Genomic DNA, 21,475 nt, shown 5'->3' with positions numbered 1-21,475 from the left:
AGATATCAATTACAAGAAAAAACTGTGAAAAACACAAAAACATGGAGATTAAACTATGTTTCTAAATAACCAACAGGTTACTGAAGAAATCAAAAGGGAAATCAAAAAATTTCTAGAAACAAATGACAATGAAAACATGGCAACTCAAAACCTATGGGATGCAGCAAAAGCAGTTCTAAGAGGGAAGTTTATAGCAATACAATCCTACCCCAAGAAGCAAGAAAAACATCGAATAGACAACCTTTACACCTAAAACAACTGGAAAAAGAAGAAAAACCCCATCCCGCCAAATAAGCAGAAGGAAAGCAATCATAAAGATCTGAGCAGAAATAAATGAAAAAGAAATGAAAGAAACAATAGTAAAGATTAATAAAACTAACAGCTGGTTCTTTGAGAAGATAAACAAAATTGACAAACCCTTAGCCAGACTCATCAAGAAAAAAAGAGAGAAGAATCAAATCAACAAAATTAGAAATGAAAAAGCAGAGGTTACAACAGACAATGCAGAAATACAAAGGATTATAAGAGACTATTATGAACAACTATATGGCAATAAAATGGTTAACCTGGAAGAAATGGACAGATTCTCAGAAAATTTCAATCTTCCAAGACTGAACCAGGAAGAAATAGAAACTATGAACAACATAATTACAAGAACTGTAATTGAAGCTGTGATAAAAAATTTCCCAAAAAACAAAAGCCCAGGACCCAATGGCTAACAAGGTGAGCACCAGTTTTTGCATACCTGAGGCCTTGGGCCATGCTGTGTCAGTTTGACCTCTAAAGGGCTAGAGACTAAGTAGCTAAAGTTAGTCACATAGGGGCTGCATGTCTTCACAACTAACCCCTAATTAAAATCTTGGCTATCAGGGCTTGAGTGAATTTTGCCTTATTATCTTCCCTGTAGCTCAGATGGTAAAGAATCTTCCTGCAATGCAGGAGACCTGGGTTCGATTTCTGGGTCGGGAAGATCCTCTGGAGAAGTGAACGGCAATCCACTCCAGTATTTTTGCTTGGAGAATCCCATGGACAGAGGAGCCTGGCAGGCTATCGTCCATGGGGTCGCAAAGAGTAGGACATGACTGAGCGACTATTACTATTACTACTGGCAACATTTTGCAGGTGTTATTTCATAGTTGGCTAGGAAAATTAAGGCTGTTTGTGGGATGCCAGTGTGAGAGGACAGCTGGAATCTTGAGGCTGGTTCCTCCTGGATTTGCACCTTTCCCTTTTGCTGATTCTATGCTGTATCTTTTTGCATAATCAACTATAACTGGGAGTACAGAAACTTTCTGAATCTTAGGAGTGTTTCCAGAAAAATCACTGAAACTAGGTGATCTGGAGATACCCAATGCAAAAGGCATGCTATTTCTCCTACTAGATTACAATTCCTTGAGGCTAAGAACCACTTCTTCTCTTCTGTATTCCTTTAATATCTCATATATTTCATGGAGGCCAAAAATCTAGACCTTGCTGTTTACCTATTTTATATGTAGTACTATGTATCTGCTAATCCCTAAATCCTAATGCATCCCTCCCCTACCACTTCCCCCATTGGTAACCATAAGTTTGTTTTCTGTCTGTGAATCTATTTATGTTTTGTAAATAAGTTCATCTATATCATTTTTTTAGATTCCACATGTAAATGATACCACATGATATTTGTCTTTGACTTACTTCACTTAGTACGATAATCTCTTGGTCCATCCACGTGCTGCAAATGGGATTATTCATTCTTTCTGATACTTGAGTAATGTATATACATCCAAATCATCTTTATCCAGTCATCTGTCAATGGACACTTAGGTTGCTTCTAAGTCTTGGCTATCGTAAATAATGCTGCTATGAACACTAGGGTGTATGTGATTTTTTTTCAAATTAGAGTTTGTGTCTTTTCAGAATATATGCCCAGGAGTGGGACTGCTGGATCATATGATAACTCTGTTTTTAGTTTTCATAAGAAAACTCCCCACTGTTTGCAATTAACATTCCCACCAGCAGTGCAAGAACATTCTCTTTTTACCACATTCTCTCCAGCATTTATTATTTCTAGACTCTTTTATGATGGTCATTCTGACCAGTGTGAGGTGATACCTCATTGTGGTTTTGATTTGCACTTCTCTAATAATTAGCAATGTTGAGTATCTTTTCATGTGCCTGTTGGCCATCTGGATATCATCTCTGAAGAAATGTCTATTTAGGTCTTCTGCCCATTTTTTGATTGGGTTGTTTGTTGTTTTCTGATATTGAACTGTATGAGCTGTTTGTGTATTTTGGAAATTAATCCCTTGTCAGTTGCACCATTTGCAAATATTTTCTCTCACTATGTAGGTTGTCTCTTCATTTTGTTTATGGCTTCCTTTGCTGTGCAAAAGCTTTTAAGTTTAATTAGGTCCCATTTGTTTATTTTTGCTTTTATATCCGTTTCTCTAGGAGATGGAGCCAAAAAAATATTGCTGCAATGTATGTCAAGGCTGTTCTGCCTTTGTTTTCCTTTAGGAGTTTTATAGTATCTGGTCTTACATTTAAGTGTTTAATCCCTTTTGCGTTTATTTTTGTATATGAAGTTAGAGAATGTTATAATTTCATTCTTTTACATGTAACTGTCCAGTTTTTCCAGCACCACTTATTGAGGACACTTTCTTTTCTCCATTGTATATTATTGCCTCATTGCAATTAATTGACTGTAAGTGCATAGGTTTATTTCTATCCTACTGATCTTTGTGTCTATTTTTCTGTACTGAGTTTCATTATTAGGTTAGGGATTGCAAAGGGGAAAAAAAAGAAAAAAGCAATTAACAATTTCATAGATCAGGAGTAAGTCAATAAGAGGACCAAGAAAAAGAAAAGACAGTGAGAATAAAGAAGACAATAAGGGAACACATAAAGGAGGACAAACAGAAAAAAGGGCTCAATCCCTGGGTTTGGCTCAATCCCTCAATTCCTTCAATGCAGGGAGATCCCTGGAGAAGGGAATGGCTACCCACTCCAGTATAATTTTGCCTTGAGACTTCTATGGACAGAGGAGTCTGGCGGGCTACAATCCACAGGGTTGCAAAGAGTTGGACAGAGCTGAGTGACTAACGCACACATTTGATCTTGGACATTTTAGTCTCTTGAACTGTGAGAAACAAATTTTTGTTGTATAAACCACGCAGTCTAGAGTATTTTGTTATAGCAACTCAAGCAGACTAAGAAACTCAACAATTACATGTAGACATCTACAGATGTATAAAGCTACATTTAAGGATTGCCCATGATTCAATTATAAAAAAATTATGGGAAAAGAACTATATTGACAGACATTTAAACTTGTATTAGTTAAGTTATGGGTTAAGTTGTATTAAAAGTTTTATGGTTCAAACAATAGCAAGTTATTTTTCTTTCATGTAACAAATTCCACAACTCTGCAGCTCAGTCATACAAGACAACAGATGCTTCCTAGCTTGTTATTCTGCCCTCTCTCAAAATGTTGTTCTTGTCTACATGGCTAGAGCTGACCCAAGCATCATGTTTTCACTTGAGAGAAGCGCGCACTTGGTCACTCAGTTGTGTCCAACTCTTTGAAACCCCATGGCTTGTAGCCCACCAGGCTCCTCTGTCCATGGGATTTTTCAGGCAAGAAATACTGGAGTGGGTTGCCATTTCCTTCTCCATGGGAGAAGAGAGGAACTGGCGATTGCCATCAGGTGATACAGAAGTTAAGCACTTACTTCCACTGATATTATGTTACAGGACCACATGAAGCTTCAGGGTCAGCTGGGAAATGTCTTCTGCAGTGGAGCAGTCATGTATCCCCTCAGGGGAGTGGAGATCCTATTGGTAAAAGGATAAAGGAAGGTTGGGTGGGGCAGAAATTAGTAATCTGACATAACAGCTGTTTGTTGCATTTCATTTATCTCTGTGACCTTAGGTTAAATTTCTAGAAGTGAAATTCTCAGATCAAGGGTTGCACAATTAGTTTCTTTATATGTACTATCACACTGACCTTCAGAAATAATTTATATTACATTCCCACTGACATTATGTGAATACTGAATTTCTGACATCTTTGCCATTTTTCGAGTTAATCTTTCCTGTCTGAATGTCTAAAAAAGGTAAGTCATTATTAATTTTATCTTCGTTTCTTTTATTAGTGCTGAGACAGAACTTATCTTCATATATTTAGGGGTCATTTGCATCTTTTTCATTTCAGATTGCCTGATCATGGTCTTGGCCTTTTTTTCCCTATGGCATGCTCATCTTTTTTCCTATTGTTTTGAAAAGAACCATTGTTTGTCACACACCATATGTTGCACATTTTTTTTCCAAAGTGCCGTTTGTGTTTTCATCTTGTGGATTTTTTTCCTTCTAGACAAAATTGTAAACTTTTTATGGTCAACTTTATCATTTTTTTTTTTATGATTTGATTTTGTCATTTTCAGAAATGCCTTCCATCTCAAGATTATACAAGTATTCATCTGTATTACCTTCTAAGGTATAATTTTAATAGGTACATAGGCACACGGCTAAAAAAATAAAATAAATCCTTATAGTACAAAAATTACTCCTAATCTCTTCTGTCTCATCAACTTTATGACCCTCCTCCTCTTCTGGAAAATTCACTGTAAACTTATGATAGAATGAGGACAAAAAGGGCAAGTAACATATTAGCTTTTTTTTTTTTTTTTTTTTTGTTTTTGGCTGTGCTGGGTCTTCACTGTTGCTCAGGCTTTTCTCTAGTTGCAAGCAGGGGCTACTCTCTAGCGTGAGTGGACTTCTCATTGCGGTGGCTTCTCTTACAGTGTTTCAGAGCACAGGCTCTAGGGCATGTGGGCTTCAGTAGTTGCCACTGTGAGCTCAGAAGGTGTGGCTCCCAGGCTCTGGAGCACAGGCTCAATAGTTGTGCACAGGCTTAGTTGCTCCGAAGCAAGTAGGATCTTCCTGGACCAGGGATCGAAACTGTGCCTCCTGCATTGGCAGGCAGATTCTTTATCACTGAGCCACCGAGGGAGCCCCAACATATTAGTGTATTTTTAAAATTGTTTTGACCTCATGGCTCCATTGAAAGGGCATCAGAGACCTTTCAAAGTCAGACTACGTTTTCAGAACCACTGTGCCAGCCTGATGTGTGTGTATGCTAAGTTGCTTCAGTTGTGTCTGACTCTTTGCAACTCCATGGACTGTAGCCCACCAGGCTACTCTGTCCATGGTATTCTCCAGGCAAGAATACTGGAGTGGGTGGCCACCCCCTTCTCCAGGGGATCTTCCTGACCCAGGGATCAAACCCCTGTCTCCTGCATTGCAGGCAGGTTCTTTACCACTGAGACACCTGGGAAGCCCCATGCTAGCCTGATACTAGCAGATAAAAGACTTTTCATAAAAGCTAGCTGAACAGATTAATTCACTAAATAATTACGCACTTTTTTAATGATTTATAATTTTTACAACTTTTCTAATAACTGTTTTGTAGTATTATTTATTTTTAACTTAAGCAATTATGGACATTTGGAATAAAGAGTAATGGCTCCCACTCCTCATGGTAACAGTGGTAGCAATTTGTTGTATATACTTCTAGATCCTTTTTCTATAAATGAGTATTCATATATATGTGTGTATTGGGGCTTCAGGTGGGGAGGCCCCTTCCCAAACACACATAAATAGGATCGTGTTGCACAGATTTTTTTTTCTGTAACTTGTTCTTTTTACTTTACAGTCTGGAGATGTTTTCATATTGTTACATATTAATGTTCTTCATTTTTAAAAAATAAACACAATATAGTAACAACTCCGTGACAAGGACATTTTATTAGTTGTGGGGAGGAGAGGAGGGAAAATCAAATTCATTCTTGTTCCCATATGGATGACCAATGTTACCAACCACAATCATTAAATGATTTGTCCATTTCCTCCTCATTTGAAATGCTACCTGTAGCTTATATCAGATTTCCACATATGCATGGATCTGCTTCAGATACCATTTTATTGTCTGTTTCTGAATACTAATTTAGTTTCTATATCTTTATAATATACATTGCTATCTAAGAGAGTAAGTCCACTTTCCCTTTTAGTCTCTTTTCAACTTGTTTATTCTTTTTTCTTTTATATGACTATAATTTATTGAGCAGATATAGTCATGAAAGTGAAAGTCACTGAGTTGTGTCTGACTCTTTGCGACCCCATGGCCTATACAGTCCATGGAATTCTCCAGGCCAGAATACTGGAATGGGTAGCCTTTCCCTTCTCTAAGGGATCTTCCCAACCCAGGGATTGAACCCAGGTCTCCCGCATTGCAGGTGGATTCTTTACCAGCTGAGCCACCAGGGAAGCCCAAGAATACTGGAGTGGGTAGCCTATCCCTTCTTCAGTGGATCTTCTTGACCAAGGAATTGACCTGGGGTCTTCTGCATTGCAGGCAGATTCATATAGTCATAGTTTCTTTTAATTTAAAAATTTTTTAAATTTGAAATATAGCTAGTGTACAATATTATGGTAGCTTCAGGGGTATTACATAGTGATTTGATATTTGTATATATTAAGAAATGATCACTTCAGTAAGTCTAGCAACCATCTGTCCCTATATGAAGTTATTGTAATGTTATTGATCATATTCCTTATGCTATATATTATATGGCTGGGACCTATTTATTTTACAACTGGAAGGTTATATCTCTTAATTCCCTTCAGCTTTTTTGTCCCCACTCCCACCTACCTTGTTTAGACTATTCTACATTTACTATCCCATATACATTTTTTTCACAAGGAAATGAAGTACTTTTATTATCTTCCAAAATAATGTATTTAAGGAGTTTTGCTCTCAGAAGCAATTTGAGTAAGAATACAAATACATTTTTTTTTTCACAGTCATATATATTCTACTCAAGACCCATTGGGCTTCCCTAGTAGCTTAGTTGGTAAAGAATCTGCCTGCAATGTAGGAGACCCCAGTTTGATTTCTGGGTTGGGAAGACCCACTGGAGAAGGGATAAGCTATCCACTCCAGTATTCTTGGGCTTCCCTGGTGGCTCAATTGGTAAAGAATCCACCTGCCATGCAGGAGACCTGGGTTCGATCCCTGGATTGGGAAGATCCCCTGGAGAAGGGAACCCACTCCTGTGGGTAGAATACTACCCATTCCAGTATTCTGGTCTGGAGAATTCCATGGACTGTATAGTTCAGTTCAGTTCAGTCACTCAGTCATGTCTGACTCTTTGCAACCGATGGACTGCAGCACGGCCTCCCTGTCCTTCACCAACTCCCAGAGTCCACCCAAACTCATGTCCATTGAGTTGGTGATGCCATCCAAGCATCTCATCCTCTGTCATCTCCTTCTCCTCCTGCCTTCAATCTTTCCCAGCATCAGGGCCTTTTCTTTCTTTTTTTTTTAAGGGCATTTTCTAATGAGTCAGCTCTTTGCCTCAGGTGGCCAAAGTACTGGAGTTTCAGCTTCAGCATCAGTCCTTCCAATGAATATTCTGGACTGATTTCCTTTAGGATGGACTGGTTGGATCTCCTTGAAGTCCAAGGGACTCTCAAGAGTCTTCTCCAGCACCACAGTTCAAAAGCATCAATTCTTCGGCACTCAGCTTTCTTTATAGTCCAACTCTCACATTCATACATGACTACTGGAAAAACCATAGCCTTGACTAGATGGACCTTTGTCGGCAAAGTAATGTCTCTGCTTTTTAATATGGGGTCACAAAGAGTCAGACACAACTGACTTTCACTTTTCACAACCTATCGTGTAAACTTTAAGCAATCAGGAAGCAGTTTTGAAGGATATCAATTCTGATTATTCATTGAAAGGACTGATGCTGAAGTTGAAGTTCCAATACTTTGGCCACCTGATGCCAAGAGCTGACTCATTAGAAAAGGCCCCTAAAAAAAAAAAAGAAAGAAAAGGCCCTGATGCTGGGAAATATTGAAGGCAGGAAGAGAAGGGAATGCCAGAGGATGAGATGGTTGGATGGCATCACCAACTCAATTGGACATGAGTTTGAGCAAGCTCCAGGAGACGGTGAAGGACAGGGAAGCCTGGCATGCTGCAGTCCGTGGGGTCACAAAGAGATGGACATGGGTGAGAGACTGAACAACAGGAGCAACAATCATATAAAAAAAGAAAAAAGGGTATCATATCACTATCCATATACATTTTATACATGGCTTATCAAGTTGTATGAAAAATCTAATTGAGACTTTAAAAAAATTACCTGTTTTTGAACAGGAAATGCATGGGCTTGATTCAAAGCGTATTTGTGCATATTGGAAAGCAGTCATAGCAGATAGTATGTGGATGCTAATGGCTAGTAGAAAATTAATTTACGACTGTCATATCCTTAGTCTGTGACATGACCATTATTCTGGCTTTGGTTTGCACCTGTATTTTTCTCAGTCTTATTTGTATTCCAGTTAAATGTATATATAATTGTATCTCTCCCCAAAAGAAGTATGGGCTTCCCATGGGCAGCATTTGTGTTAACTTCTCTTTGTAGTCTAGTGCCAAGTATATAGCCCAGACCCTTGTGATGGCATTAAAGAGAGAGAACAAAGATTGGCTTTCATGTGTAGGAAGGTAAACTATATTAAGACTGGGCACAGCAGGAGTAGACATTGAAAACTGAAAACTATTGTCATTTGAAATACATAAACAATCATCTGCCTCCTAGAGGGAGAGACTTGATTTACATCAAGGTCAGTCATCCCTGAGTTCCAGGAAAACCTTTCTAATGTTGCTTTACTTGTGCAAATGCAAAGTGTTTGGAATGGAGCTGTGGTCTAGGAGCTAAAACGCTCCTTGTAATTTTATAACACTTGTCTTAATGCCAGGCAAAATTGGTATTATGTTTCCTTTAGACTCTTATTTAGAGAAATGTTTGTTTCCTAGATTCCAATTGTTCCATGTAATTCTGTGTATTCTTGGGCCATGCCTGTAGTTTTACCATTTATGCTCTTATTTGCTCACAGGAAATCACAGAGACCCTGAAGACTGTTGAAACAATATTCAGGCTTGGTCATCCTTTCATGCTAAAGGAGAAACTGTCCAAGGAACTGCTCTGATTTTGATGCTATTTGACATAAGATAGACAGTTGATAGCACATGGTTTTATTCAAGACTAAATATTCTGGACTTTGATAACTTTGTTAATATTGAATTATTGTGTTCTTATGTACTACAATATCTAACACTCAGAAAACATGTTAAATATTTCTCAATTAGATTAAATAAATAAACTATGTTTAGAGAAATGAAGAAGCAAGACCACATCTATATCTGAGAATAGGGATGGTGGTCACAGATTCTGGTGGTCACAGAATCTGTAGTCTCTTGGAATGACATCTATCCTGGGAAAGAAAACAAGAATATAGGATACGGGTGAAGGGAAACTGAATTTTACTCTGAGGGGACTTTCTTGGAGGCCCAATGGTTAAGACTTCATTCTTCCAACACAGGGGATGTGGGTTCCATCCCTGGCTGGGGATCTAAGATCCCACATGACACACAATGTGGCTAAAGGGAAAAAAAAAGATTGAATTCTACTCCGAGCTTCAAAGAATTTGATGTCTGGACGGCAGGCATTAGTGTGGATTAGATCCAGTCCCCCTGCAGTGGAAATGCAGAGTCTTAGCCACTGGACCACCAGGTTAAGTCCCCTAGCAATTGGTTCTTGCTCGCCAGAAAGCTCTAACACACTAATGCCTGCAGTCTAGTCAGGGAACTAGACCCCACATGTCGCAGTCTAGTCAGGGAACTAGTCTAGTCAGGGAACATGCCTGCAGTCTAGTCAGGGAACTAGACCCCACATGTCACAACCAAGAGTTCACAGTGGCCATTAAAGATCCCTCGTGCCACAACTAAAGACTCAGCACAGCCAAATAAATAAACATACATCAAAAACCATTTTTTTAAAGCTACCAAATGCTAAATTTTCAGAAATCTTGTGAGTTGATTGTTAAATTGTCAGTAGCTTAAAACTGGCCATGGTCAGAGTGTTTACATCATGGAAATCAGCAGACACATAAATGGAAACACTTCTGATCCCCCCAACCCCCAAGCCAGTTAGACCTGTACTAGCACATCTCTTACTCCAGGTAAAGGAGAGAGACTCCCAGTATGGTGACATTCTAGACATTCCTCATCTGCTTGGGGCAGTCTCAGTGGATACCAATTTCCCTGGTGTCATTATTAATAGCTCCCCTTCATTATTAACAGCTCCCCTTCCCTGGTAGCTCAGATGGTAAAGCGTCTGTCTACAATGTGGAGACCTGGGTTCGATCCCTGGGTCGGGAAGATCCCCTGGAGAAGGAAATGGTAACCCACTCCAGTATTCTTGCCTGGAAAATCCCATGGACTGAGGAGCCTGGTAGGCTACAGTCCATGGGGTTGCAAAGAGTCGGGCACGACTGAGTGACTTCACTTCACTTTCCACTGTTGAAAGTATCTAGTTTGGACAGTAAATATTTGTTTATTCTAGCTCAAGGGCTGTCCCTTAAGGAGCAGTAGGATGGCCCTGCAGTCTGGCAGATGGCCAGGTTCAGGGACTCCTAGTTCAAGTCCCGAATTGGGACTTGGAACGGCAGAGTTTGAGAAACACTATCTACCACTATCCTTTTGTTTAACATCTTTAACTCATTCCTCCAAACATTGGTGCTAATCAAAAATGCATTTTCAAAAAACCTTGTTTCATTCATTTTAATGGGAAAAATTGCAATGCCTGAAATTTCAACCCAAGATCCCATATAATTTTTGCAGAAAACTAACCAAGATTCCATCCCTGGGTCAGGAAGACTCCCTGGAGAAGGAAATGGCAGCCCACTCCAGTATTCTTGCCTGGGAAATCCCATGGACAGAGGAGCCTAGTGGGCTACAGTCCATGGGGTCACAAAGAATTAGACATGACTGAACGACTAACACTAACTATAATAACTAAGTAATACAAATAAATGTAAATAAGCCATAAACAACAATTTGAAGATATAGACACATGAGTTGTATATAAAGTGAAATGTAATGAAAGGTTATTGTACTTGCCCAAAGATGAATTAAGGATCTGGTGGTGGATGGTGGAGGAGAAAGCTGGGGAGCATTTCTGGGAAGAGAGTGAAGAGGGGCTAATGGACATGAAGATATTCAAGATCGTGTTGCAGGAAGGAAGCCACTTCTGGCTCCACCTTGGAACTGATGCTTTGACTTTCTTTTCATTGCTTTTGTTATTATAATCATACTTAATAGCTTGCCTCAGAGGAAACTGCCCCTTGTTTCAGTGTAAACTAAAATGCCTTTGTTCAGCTCATACAGAGATAATTTGTCTCTACTTAACTGTGAGTAGAAGAGATTTACACACCCTTTCCAAAGGCTGGCTATTACTGTCTGACTCTTTGCGACCCTATGGACTGTAACCCACCAGGCTCCTCTGTTCATGGGATTCTCCAGGCAAGAATACTGGAATGGGTTGCCATGCACTTCTCCAGGGGATCTTCCTAAGCCAGGTACCAAACCTTCGTCTCTTACTTCTCCTGCATTAACAGGCAGGTTCTTTACCACTAGTAGCACCACCTGGGAAGCCCATCTAGCTCTCCCTAAAAACATTATTAGCACTTTATTGTTTTTTTACTTTTTCATTCTGCTTACTGCACAGCTCTTGGTTCAATGGCTAGTGTTCTTTTCCCCTTCTTTTTGCATCATTTTTCCCCCACCAGTATTTGAACCATTTGGAGGTTCATACTACTTGGCACTCGAGATGCTCTTAAAAATAAAGTTATGACACAAAACACCCTTAGGACAAAATAAAAGCTAAATAGAAATGCCCTTCAAAACAGACCGAAGAATCCCTCTCCCTGAATGCACAGGAAATCATATGCAATACAAAAGTCAAACATAGCACACAATTCAGATTTGTTCCATATGATATTCTTTAACTAGAAACTGTTGTGTCGTGTGTATAGTGAGTGGGTCTTTTTCTGAAACCATAATGTCAAAATATTGCTGCTTATAGAATATTTCTTTCAGATTCTTTTTCACAGCTGCACACTGCTGTATTTGTTTCATATTTATTTATTTCCGGCTTCAGTGGGTCTTTGTTGCTGCGTGTGGGCCTTCTCTTCCTGCAGAGAATGGCGGCTACTCTACAGCTGCAGTGCACAGGCTTCTCATGGCAGCGGCTTCTCTTCTTGCAGAGCAGGGTATCTAGGCACATGGGCTCCAGTAGTTGCAGCATGGGGGCTTGGTAGTTATGACTTGATGGCCCTAGAGGGTGCAGGCTGCCATAGTTGTGGCTCATGGGCTTAGTTGCCCTGGGACATGAGGAATCTTTCTGACCAGAGATTGAGCCCGTATCCCTGCAGTGGCAGGCCAATTCTTATCTTATCCATTGCACCACCAGGGAAGCAACTTTTTAGGATGTTTTTGAGTGAAAAAACATTATACTGAAGAATAAGTTGTCATAAAAGTGGCATGATGGTTACTGTGATGAAATGTTATAAACTGAATAGCCTCTACAGGTTAGGAATGATAAATACAAAAAATTTAGCCTGTATACAACAATAGCACTGATATGTTGCCATTCCATTTTGAAATCTTTCAGTATTTAGTAAAGACTTGTTAAATGTGCCAGCCATGTCTTAGCTTTCACCACTGGAAACAGAAGGAAGGGATGCATGCCTATTCATGGGATCAAGGTGGGGGTGAGGACTCTATAGAACATGAGGGTGATGAGACATCCTTTAAACTTCAAAAGAGAAAAAAAATCACACTTTTCAATAGCTGCATGAGAAGTTCTAAGGCAATGGGGGACAGCCTTTAGAACTATGATGAAAAATTATTACCAATCCTTAAACATTTTTTATATTATTTACTTGATTTTTAAAAAGATAACGTCGGTTCATAGTTTTATGATTATGTGTATTCCTAATCACTTTCCACGCTGAAAAGTATTCTCATGGGAACAAGGTCTCTATCCTGTTTCTAACATAATAATCATAGTGTTGCCTGTTAGGGCTTGAATGACTGGATGCTCTAGCAATTTGTGAGGTTTTTCTTGAGCAGCCCCACCCCCTCTCATACCTGTCTCCCAGAAGAGTTTATTCTCCTTTCCAGAACTCCAATGTTACTTATTTTGTAGCATGTCTCCTCATTGGATTATGAGGGTCAGAAGCTCAGCTTAATTGCCTTGCTACATCCACTTGAACCTGGTAGGTGTTGAATAGCTTTGTGTTAAATGTTTCTGCACCTTGAATAACCTTATATTTTTGGAAATCTTTCTAAAAACTTTTCCATTATTTCAGACTCCCTTTCCAACACCATTCTTACCTCAAAGTAAAAAGAGAAAAAGTTCTTGCAAAACCACAATTTCCTATAATTAGTTGCATAGGAAAAAAAAAATTCATGTTGAAATTATGAGGTCAAATCATACATCATCCCCTGAGAATATTTTCCTTCTTTCACATAAGTATCAATCATTATCAAGAGAAATAACTATTTATTACACTCAATTCATTATTCATTACTCATAAATATTTGAGTTGAATCACTCCAGATGAAATTTGGTAATAAAAAATACAATTTGAAGTCTTACTTTCTGTTGGACTACTTGATTTCAGAACTTCTTAGAGCTTCAAGTATACTTTTTTTCTAAATTGTACAATGAATGAATCCAGTTTGTCCCTTATACTGGTGACCATCCATTCCCTGGAAATGGAAAACAGTATCTATTTAGCTCCTCTAGAAGCCATCAGCTGCATGATTGGTAGTGGCTATTTCCTATTTCTTTTTATAAAAGCATAATATTATATATATATATTTTTAACATTTTGTATTTTTTTATTTATCAATTTTTTAACTTTACAATATTGTATTTGTTTTGCCATACATTGACATGAATCCACCATGGGTGTACATGTGTTCCCCTTCCAGAACCCCCCTCTCACCTCCCTCCCCATCTCATCCCTCCAGATCATATCAGTGGACCAGCCGCAAGCACCCTGTATCATGCATCGAACCTGGATATTATTTTTAAAAGTATTAATTTACTGGTGGAAGTATAAATCAGTTCTATTTGAAGTACGTACATTTATACATTTGATCTAAAAATTCTACTGTTAGGACTTTATGCTACATCTTAATGATGTGTCTATGTAGGTTCATTGGGAGATGTTAGTAACGGGGGTTATTAATACGCATCTGTAAGGAGTTGGGTACATATGGAAGCTCTCCGTACCTTCTGCTCAATTTTGCTGTGAAAGTAAAATGGCTCTAAAAATGACAGTCTGTTAAAATAAATAGAAATGAATGAATAGGAAAGACTACAAGGGGAAGTCAAAGCGTTAGTAATAGATGGCAAGGTAATAGATTTAGCAACTCATCTCCAGATTTTGTGAATCACCTCTATCCTTCTTCTTCCTTCTTCTAAATTACATCTTCTTTAAAATATTGGAAATAGGCATAACTATAATATAGTTATATTTTATAAAACTAATATAAGGCTATCCTGCCTCTCAGGAAATTTATGTGGGAAACATCTTCTTTATAGAAGAATTCTAGATTATAATACAGAAGAATTGATAAATTTATGGTATTACCACACATTCCTTAATGAATGAATCTAGGAAATGATTGTCAATAGCTGCTAAAGCCATTAGGTGGAAAGTTGATGGGAAACTATAATGAATGGATTAGGTCAGTAGCACCATAAACCAAAATCAATCTTAACATCACAAAAAGAGAGAACATTATTACATGCCTTTTGATGTAATGAAATAGAGATTGTATGAAATGTTCCCTTGGTATCTCTTAATTTTCTTGAAGAGGTCTCTAGTCTTTCCCAATCTATTGTTTTCCTCTATTTCTTTGCATTGATCACTAAGGAAGGCGTTCTTATCTCTCCTTGCTATTCTTTGGAACTCTGCATTCAAATGGGTATATCTTTCCTTTTCTCCTTTGCTTTTCGCTTCTCTTCTTTTCACAGCTTTTTTAAAGTTCTCCTCAGACAGCCATTGTGCTTTTTTGCATTTCTCTTTCTTGGAGATGGTCTTGATTCCTGTCTCCTGTACAATGTCATGAACCTCCATCTATAGTTCATCAGGCACTCTGTCTATCAGGTCTAGTCCCTTAAATCTATTTCTCACTTCCACTGTGTAGCCATAAGGGATTTGATTTAGGTCATACCTGAATGGTCTAGTGGTTTTCCTCACTTTCTTCAATTTAAGTCTGAATTTAGCAATAAGGAGTTCATGATCTGAGCCACAGTCAGCTCCCGGTCTTGTTTTTGCTGACTGTATAGAGCTTCTCCATCTTTGGCTGCAAAGAATATAATCAATCTGATTTTGGAGTTGGCCATCTGGTGATGTCCATGTGTAGAGTCTTCTCTTGTGTTGTTGGAAGAGGGTGTTTGCTATGATCAGTGCATTCTCTTGGCAGAACTCTATTAGCCTTTCCCTGCTTCATTCTGTATTCCAAGGCCAAATTTGCCTGTTACTCCAGGTGCAACAGAAGCAGAAACAGAAGATATTACTAACAGAAGCAGAAGATATTAGGAAGAGGTGGCAAGAATACACAGAAGAATTGTACAAAAAAGATCTTCACGACCCAGATAATCACAATGGTGTGATCACTCACCTAGAGTCAGACATCCTGGAATGTGAAGTCAAGTGGGCCTTAGGAAGCATCACTACGAACAAAGCTAGTAGAGGTGATGGAATTCCAGTTGAGCTATTTCAAATCCTGAAAGATGACACTGTGAAAGTGCTGCACTCAATATGTCAGCAAGTTTGGAAAACTCAGCAGCGGCCACAGGACTGGAAAAGGTCAGTTTTCATTCCAATCGCTAAGAAAGGCAATGCCAAAGAATGCTCAAACTACCACACAATTGCACTCATCTCACACACTAGTAAAGTAATGCTCAAAATTCTCCAAGCTAGGCTTCAGCAATATGTGAACCGTGAACTTCCCGATGTTCAAGTTGGTTTTGGAAAAGGCAGAGGAACCAGAGATCAAATTGCCAACATCTGCTGGATCATCGAAAAAGCAAGCGAGTTCCAGAAAAACATCTATTTCTGCTTTATTGACTATGCCAAAGCCTTTGACTGTGTGGATCACAATAATCTGTGGAAAATTCTGAAAGAGATGGGCATACCAGACCACCTGACCTGCTTCTTGAGAGACCTGTATGCAGGTCAGGAAGCAATAGTTAGAACTGGACACGGAAAAACAGACTGGTTCCAAATAGGAAAAGGAGTACGTCAAGGCTGTATATTGTCACCCTGCTTATTTAACTTACATGCAGAGTACATCATGAGAAATGCTGAGTTGGATGATGCACAAGCTGGAATCAAGATTGGCGGGAAAAATATCAATAACCGCAGATATGCAGATGACACCACCCTTATGGCAGAAAGTGAAGAAGAACTAAAGAGCTCTTGATGAAAGTGAAAGAGGAGAGTGAAAAATTTGGCTTAAAGCTCAACATTCAGAAAACTAAGATGGCATCTGGTCCCATCACTTCATGGCAAATAGGTGGGGAAACAGTGGCTGACTTTATTTTTCTGGGCTCCAAAATCACTGCAGATGGTGATTGCAGCCATGAAATTTAAAGACGCTTACTCCTTGGAAGGAAAGTTATGACCAACCTAGACAGCATATTAAAAAGCAGAGACATTACTTTGCCAAAAAAGGTCCGTCTAGTCAAGGCTATAGTTTTTCCAGTGGTCATGTAAATAAAGCTGAGTGCAGAAGAATTGATGCTTTTGAACTGTGGTGTTGGAGAAGACTCTTGAGAGTCCTTTGGACTTCAAGGAGATCCAACCAGTCCATCCTAAATGAGATCAGTCCTGGGTGTTTATTGGAAGGACTGATGTTGAAGCTGAAACTCCAATACTTTGGCCACCTCATGCGAAGCACTGACTCATTTGAAAAGACCCCAATTCTGGGAAAGATTGAGGGCAGGAGGAGAAGGGGAGGACAGAGGATGAGATAGCTGCATGGCATCATCAACTCGATGGACATGGTTTTGGGTGGACTCTGGGAGTTGGTGATGGACAGGGAGGCCTGGTGTGCTGCGGTTCATGGGGTTGCAAAGAGTCAGACACGACTGAGCTACTGAACTGAACTGAACTGAATAGAGAATGTGTAGTCCCACCAATAAACTATTTGGGGGAGAAAAAGTCAGACTTGACTCTTATCAAGCCCCTGAATGTAACTACCAGTCTACAGGAAATTCAGAGAATTGAAGAACATGTTAGGGGGAAAATATGGAGATTCTGTTGGCCAAATCCAGAGTATGGGAAATTCTATACCAATATAAACAACCTGGGTTCTTCAACATTAACAAAAAATGAAGAGACAGAAAGAGGGAGAGAAGAGAAGAGAGAGACAGAGACAGAGAAAGAGAAAAAGAATGAGAAAGAGAAAGAGAGAGACTATCTTAGGACATCAAACACATTTCTCTTGGGGAGGAAACTTTTCCTTTATCCTCACAACTTCTCTAGCATGCTTTACAAAATTTTCCTGTTAATCTAACAACAGACTAACAGGAGAAAGGGCATACACATTTATTTGATGTTAGAAGTTTTATGTGGCTTGAAGAGACTTCATAAAGAGAAGAGAAAACCCCTACAAGAAGCAGCTAGGCTTGTACACATTTATACAATTCTCCAAAAGGGATTACATTAAAAGAGAAATGACAAGACAAGGGAAAGGGACTTTGAGCTTCAAGAGGTGGCAAGTTGTAGGTAGGCAAATATACGAGGACACTAGTGGTGGGTAAAGGCTCGTTAGTGAGATTTGTTTACTGCAAACAGTTTTTTTCAGTTCCATCTCATCTTGGGTGATAAGGTTGTTATGTTCTTCCTTGTATGGGAAATCTTTCTTTGTCTCTGTCTCTTCATTTCTTGTTAATGTTGAAGAACCAGGTTGTTTGTATTTGTATAGAATTTCCCATACTCTGGATTTGGCCAACAGAATCTCTGTGTTTTTTCCCTAACCTGTTCTTCAATTCTCTGAATTTCCTGTAGATTGGTAGTTAGATCCAGGGGCTTGATCAGACTCAAGCTTCATCAAACTATTTTCCTCTCCCAAATAGTTTATTGGTGGTACTATACATTTTCTATTGCATTACATCAAAAGACATCAAAAGGGGGAACTTCTGATTTTTCAGGAAGAGAGGAGGATGCTTGAGAGCTCATCCTGTGTTTGCCTTCATCTCAAAATAATCTTATGCCAGAGGGACATATTATGGGGTGATATATTCTGATTTCCTATACAGCTATAGATGAAATCTGGAATTCACATGAAAATTATCCAGTTTGGGAAGGGGTAGATAGGAACATAGGTGAATAAGATTGTGTATTGATACCCACTAAAGTAAGATGATTTGTGCTATTAGCTTCAATTTTGTATATTGTTGACTTGAACAACACAAGCTTGAACTGCATGGGTCCACTTATATATGATTTTTTTTTCAATAAATATGTTTTGTACTGTGAAATTTGGGCTTCCCAGGTGGTGCCAGTGGTAAAGAACCTGCTTGCCAATGCAGGAGATACAAGAGAGGTGGATTCAATCCCTGGGTTGGGAAGAACCCCTGGAAGAGGGCATGGCAACCCACTCCAGTATTCTTGCCTGGAGAATCCCCATGGACAAAGAAGCCTGGGGAGCTAGAGTCCATAGGGTCGCACAGAGTAGGACACGACTGAAGCGACTTAGCAAATGAGCACTGTGAGATTGGCAGTTGGTTAAATCTGAAGATGTAGAATTGCAAATAGGGAGGGTCAGTGCCCTTAACCCTGTGCTGTTCAAGAATCAACTGTATATTTGGACCACAATAAGGTATTTTAAAACAAAAAATCTAGGTAATATTAGGTTTCCCCACCCAGTATTGTGAGAAGTAACTTGTACACAAGGAGCCTGAACAGCTGTACCCAGACATTTTCCCTTGTACTTAGTCTAAAAATGTCTAGCTATGTATTCTCATTAGAAAAAATATCTATGAAAGCTATCTATGAACTGACTTTCTTCAAGTTCCCTTGAGTAAGATTTAAAGAAACTTTGACTATGCTCGCAGTAAATTGTTGCCTTGACAATTATTTGAACAACCCTGAGAGATAGGTAGTGTAAATATTAGCATGCCCATTCTTTAGATAAGGAATTCTGAGATTCAGAAAAGTGGACTTTCCCAAGGTCAGAGAGTTCTGCCTGAATAATTGGAAGAATGATTAGTCATGTGATACTAAGTTGGGTGGTATATCTTCTGCTCCAACTGCTTCTCCACTGCCCTCCACTTCCTTGAGAAATGGAGGGAGATGTCAATTATTTTAACCCCACAGAAACCAAGCTCTCTGTGCTACTGAGTATTAGGCATCCTCTTTTTTATCTTGACACTATTCATTTGAGTTTAGATGTGCACAATGAAAGAACCATCCTCCTTTCTTTGTGGATCATTCTGATATATGATCATTATAATAACATACTACTAGAGCTTTACTAGGGGCTTCCTTGGTAGCTCAGCTGGTAAAGAGTCTACCTGCAATGCAGGAGACCCTGGTTCAATTCCTGGGTCAGGAAGTTCCCCTGGAGAAGGGATACACTACCCACTCCAGCATTCTTGGGCTTCCCTAGTGGTTCAGGTAGTAAAGAATCCACCTGCAATGTGGGAGACCTCGATTCAGCCCCTGGGTTGGGAAGATTCCCTGGAAGAGGGCATGGCTACCCACTCCAGTATTCTTGCCTGGAGAATTCCCTTGGACAGAGGAGCCTGGCAGGCTACAATCCTTGGGGTTGCAGAGTCAGACACAACTGAGCGACTAAGCACAACTAGAGCCTTACTGTAAGAAGATCACTTCATGCATGAGAGGTTATTTTAAGGCCACTCAATGCTATTCATTTAGGGGAAAATACAGTACGTCTCTCAGACTGGATGTGAAAGGAATATAAACACTGGCTCACAAAACATGATGTCTCTTCTTTGTCAGTCAGACCACTGATATTCCTTGTATTCTATGCTCATTTTTGTTTTGTAAGTCATCTAAAATATTTCAGTCTGTTTCAACTCTATCTGAAAGAAATCAAAAGAGGGTTTTTTCCATTCTTGTTTCAGAAAATTAACGTGAAAGCAGAGTAGCCTTCTGGATGAGGATGATGGTAGTTGTAACTAAAGTCTTATCAACTTAAAAAAACCCAAAACACTGCACAACACAAAGGTTGTGAGTTTCAGTTTTATTCAGGGACCTAACTAAGGGCTATAACCCAGGAGACAGCCACTCAGTAGCGCTGAGGAAGCTGTTCCAAAGAGGTGGGCAGAGCAGCCAGTTTGTATGTGAGCTTTGGCTGGGGAATATGTGCAGTCAGGGATACCTCTTGGCAAAAGATGTTGCTAGTCACAAAGAACAAATATCTTAAGTTAATGATTTTAGTGCTTTTCTATGTATGGAAAGATGCAAGCAACTGGATTCATTAAAATTCTTCTCGAGATAAACATCTAACTCTCTAAGGGGCCTGCCTGTCCCAAGCACAGAGAATGCTATTCTCATCTTCATTTTCTCTGTCTAGAGCATAGAGTGTACTGTTGGTCAGAGACTGAAGGGGTTAATCTTTGTGTAACTGGGTGGTAAACAACACCTTTTGTTCTTTGTTTACAGTTTTTTAGACATAAATAAAAGTATAACCCAAAAGGAAGCTAGCACACCATTTAATATGGCGACACCAAATTCATTAAGTAGCACATAGGAGAATGAAATTGAAACGGAGCAGAACTCTATGGTCCTTGTCCGCCGTGTCCTCTGCCTGCCTTTTCTCTGTGGGAAAGCTTTAGCCAAAGAATAAGTTTAATCAGAGAAGTGAGAACATGCAGAAACAAAGGAAAACAGTCAAAGATGACCAAATAATAATGTTGTTGTTTCACTGTTTAGTCTTGTCTGACTCTTTTGTGACCCCATGGACTGTAGCCCACCAGGCTCCTCTGTCCATGGGATTTCCCAGGGAAGAATACTGGAGTGGGTTGCCATTGTCCTCTCTGTGAGAACTTCCCGACCCAGGGATCGAACCTATGTCTCCTGCATTGGTAGGTGCATTCTTTGCCACTGAGCCCCCAGGGAAGCCCAAATAATAATAGTTTAGTTATTAAGCATAATCAAGGACCTTTAGTTCCTTCTCAAGGGCTATAGATGATATTCTGAGCCATATCCTATGCCCTGTCATAGATACTGAAACCTCCACCAGGTGGGGAAGTTAACTACATGATGACCAGACTGTAGTCATGACACAAGCTGCCACAGTTCCCAAGAACTGACCTCAGAAATGGAAATAAACTCACCTTGGAACTGAAGATTAACAGTACTTGGTACTTCCCTGGTGGCTCAGACGGTAAAGCGTCTGCCTACAATGCGGGAGGCCTGGGTTCGATCCCTAGGTCGGGAAGATCTCCTGGAGAAGGAAATGGCAACCTACTCCAGTATTCTTGCCTGTAAAATCCCATGGACGGAGGAGCCTGGTAGGCTCCAGTCCATGGGC

General features: G+C 39.5%; 1 protein-coding gene across 10 annotated transcripts in view; it reads right to left on the bottom strand.

The window, feature by feature from the left end:
- The window catches only part of TRIM24 (tripartite motif containing 24), a 351,893-nt gene that overhangs the window by 130,108 nt on the left and 200,310 nt on the right, over positions 1-21,475 (bottom strand). For 5 of the 10 annotated variants that reach the window (XM_081533093.1, XM_081533090.1, XM_081533098.1 and 2 more), the window contains 2 exons: positions 13,551-13,663; positions 3,714-3,816 (listed from right to left, as the gene is read on the bottom strand). In XM_081533093.1, coding sequence (XP_081389219.1) covers positions 3,714-3,743 — 30 coding nt within the window. In that variant the 5' untranslated portion in view covers positions 3,744-3,816; positions 13,551-13,663. Of the gene's footprint in view, positions 1-3,713; positions 3,817-13,039; positions 13,165-13,550; positions 13,664-21,475 lie in introns of all 10 variants that reach the window. The other 5 variants (XM_081533089.1, XM_081533092.1, XM_081533100.1 and 2 more) reach the window with 2 other exon arrangements.

This window comes from Giraffa tippelskirchi, chromosome 10, assembly GCF_054371585.1.
Source record: "Giraffa tippelskirchi isolate mGirTip1 chromosome 10, T2T-mGirTip1v1.2.pri, whole genome shotgun sequence".
NCBI lineage: Eukaryota > Metazoa > Chordata > Mammalia > Artiodactyla > Giraffidae > Giraffa > Giraffa tippelskirchi.
This window is presented reverse-complemented; position numbering and strand designations above follow the sequence as displayed.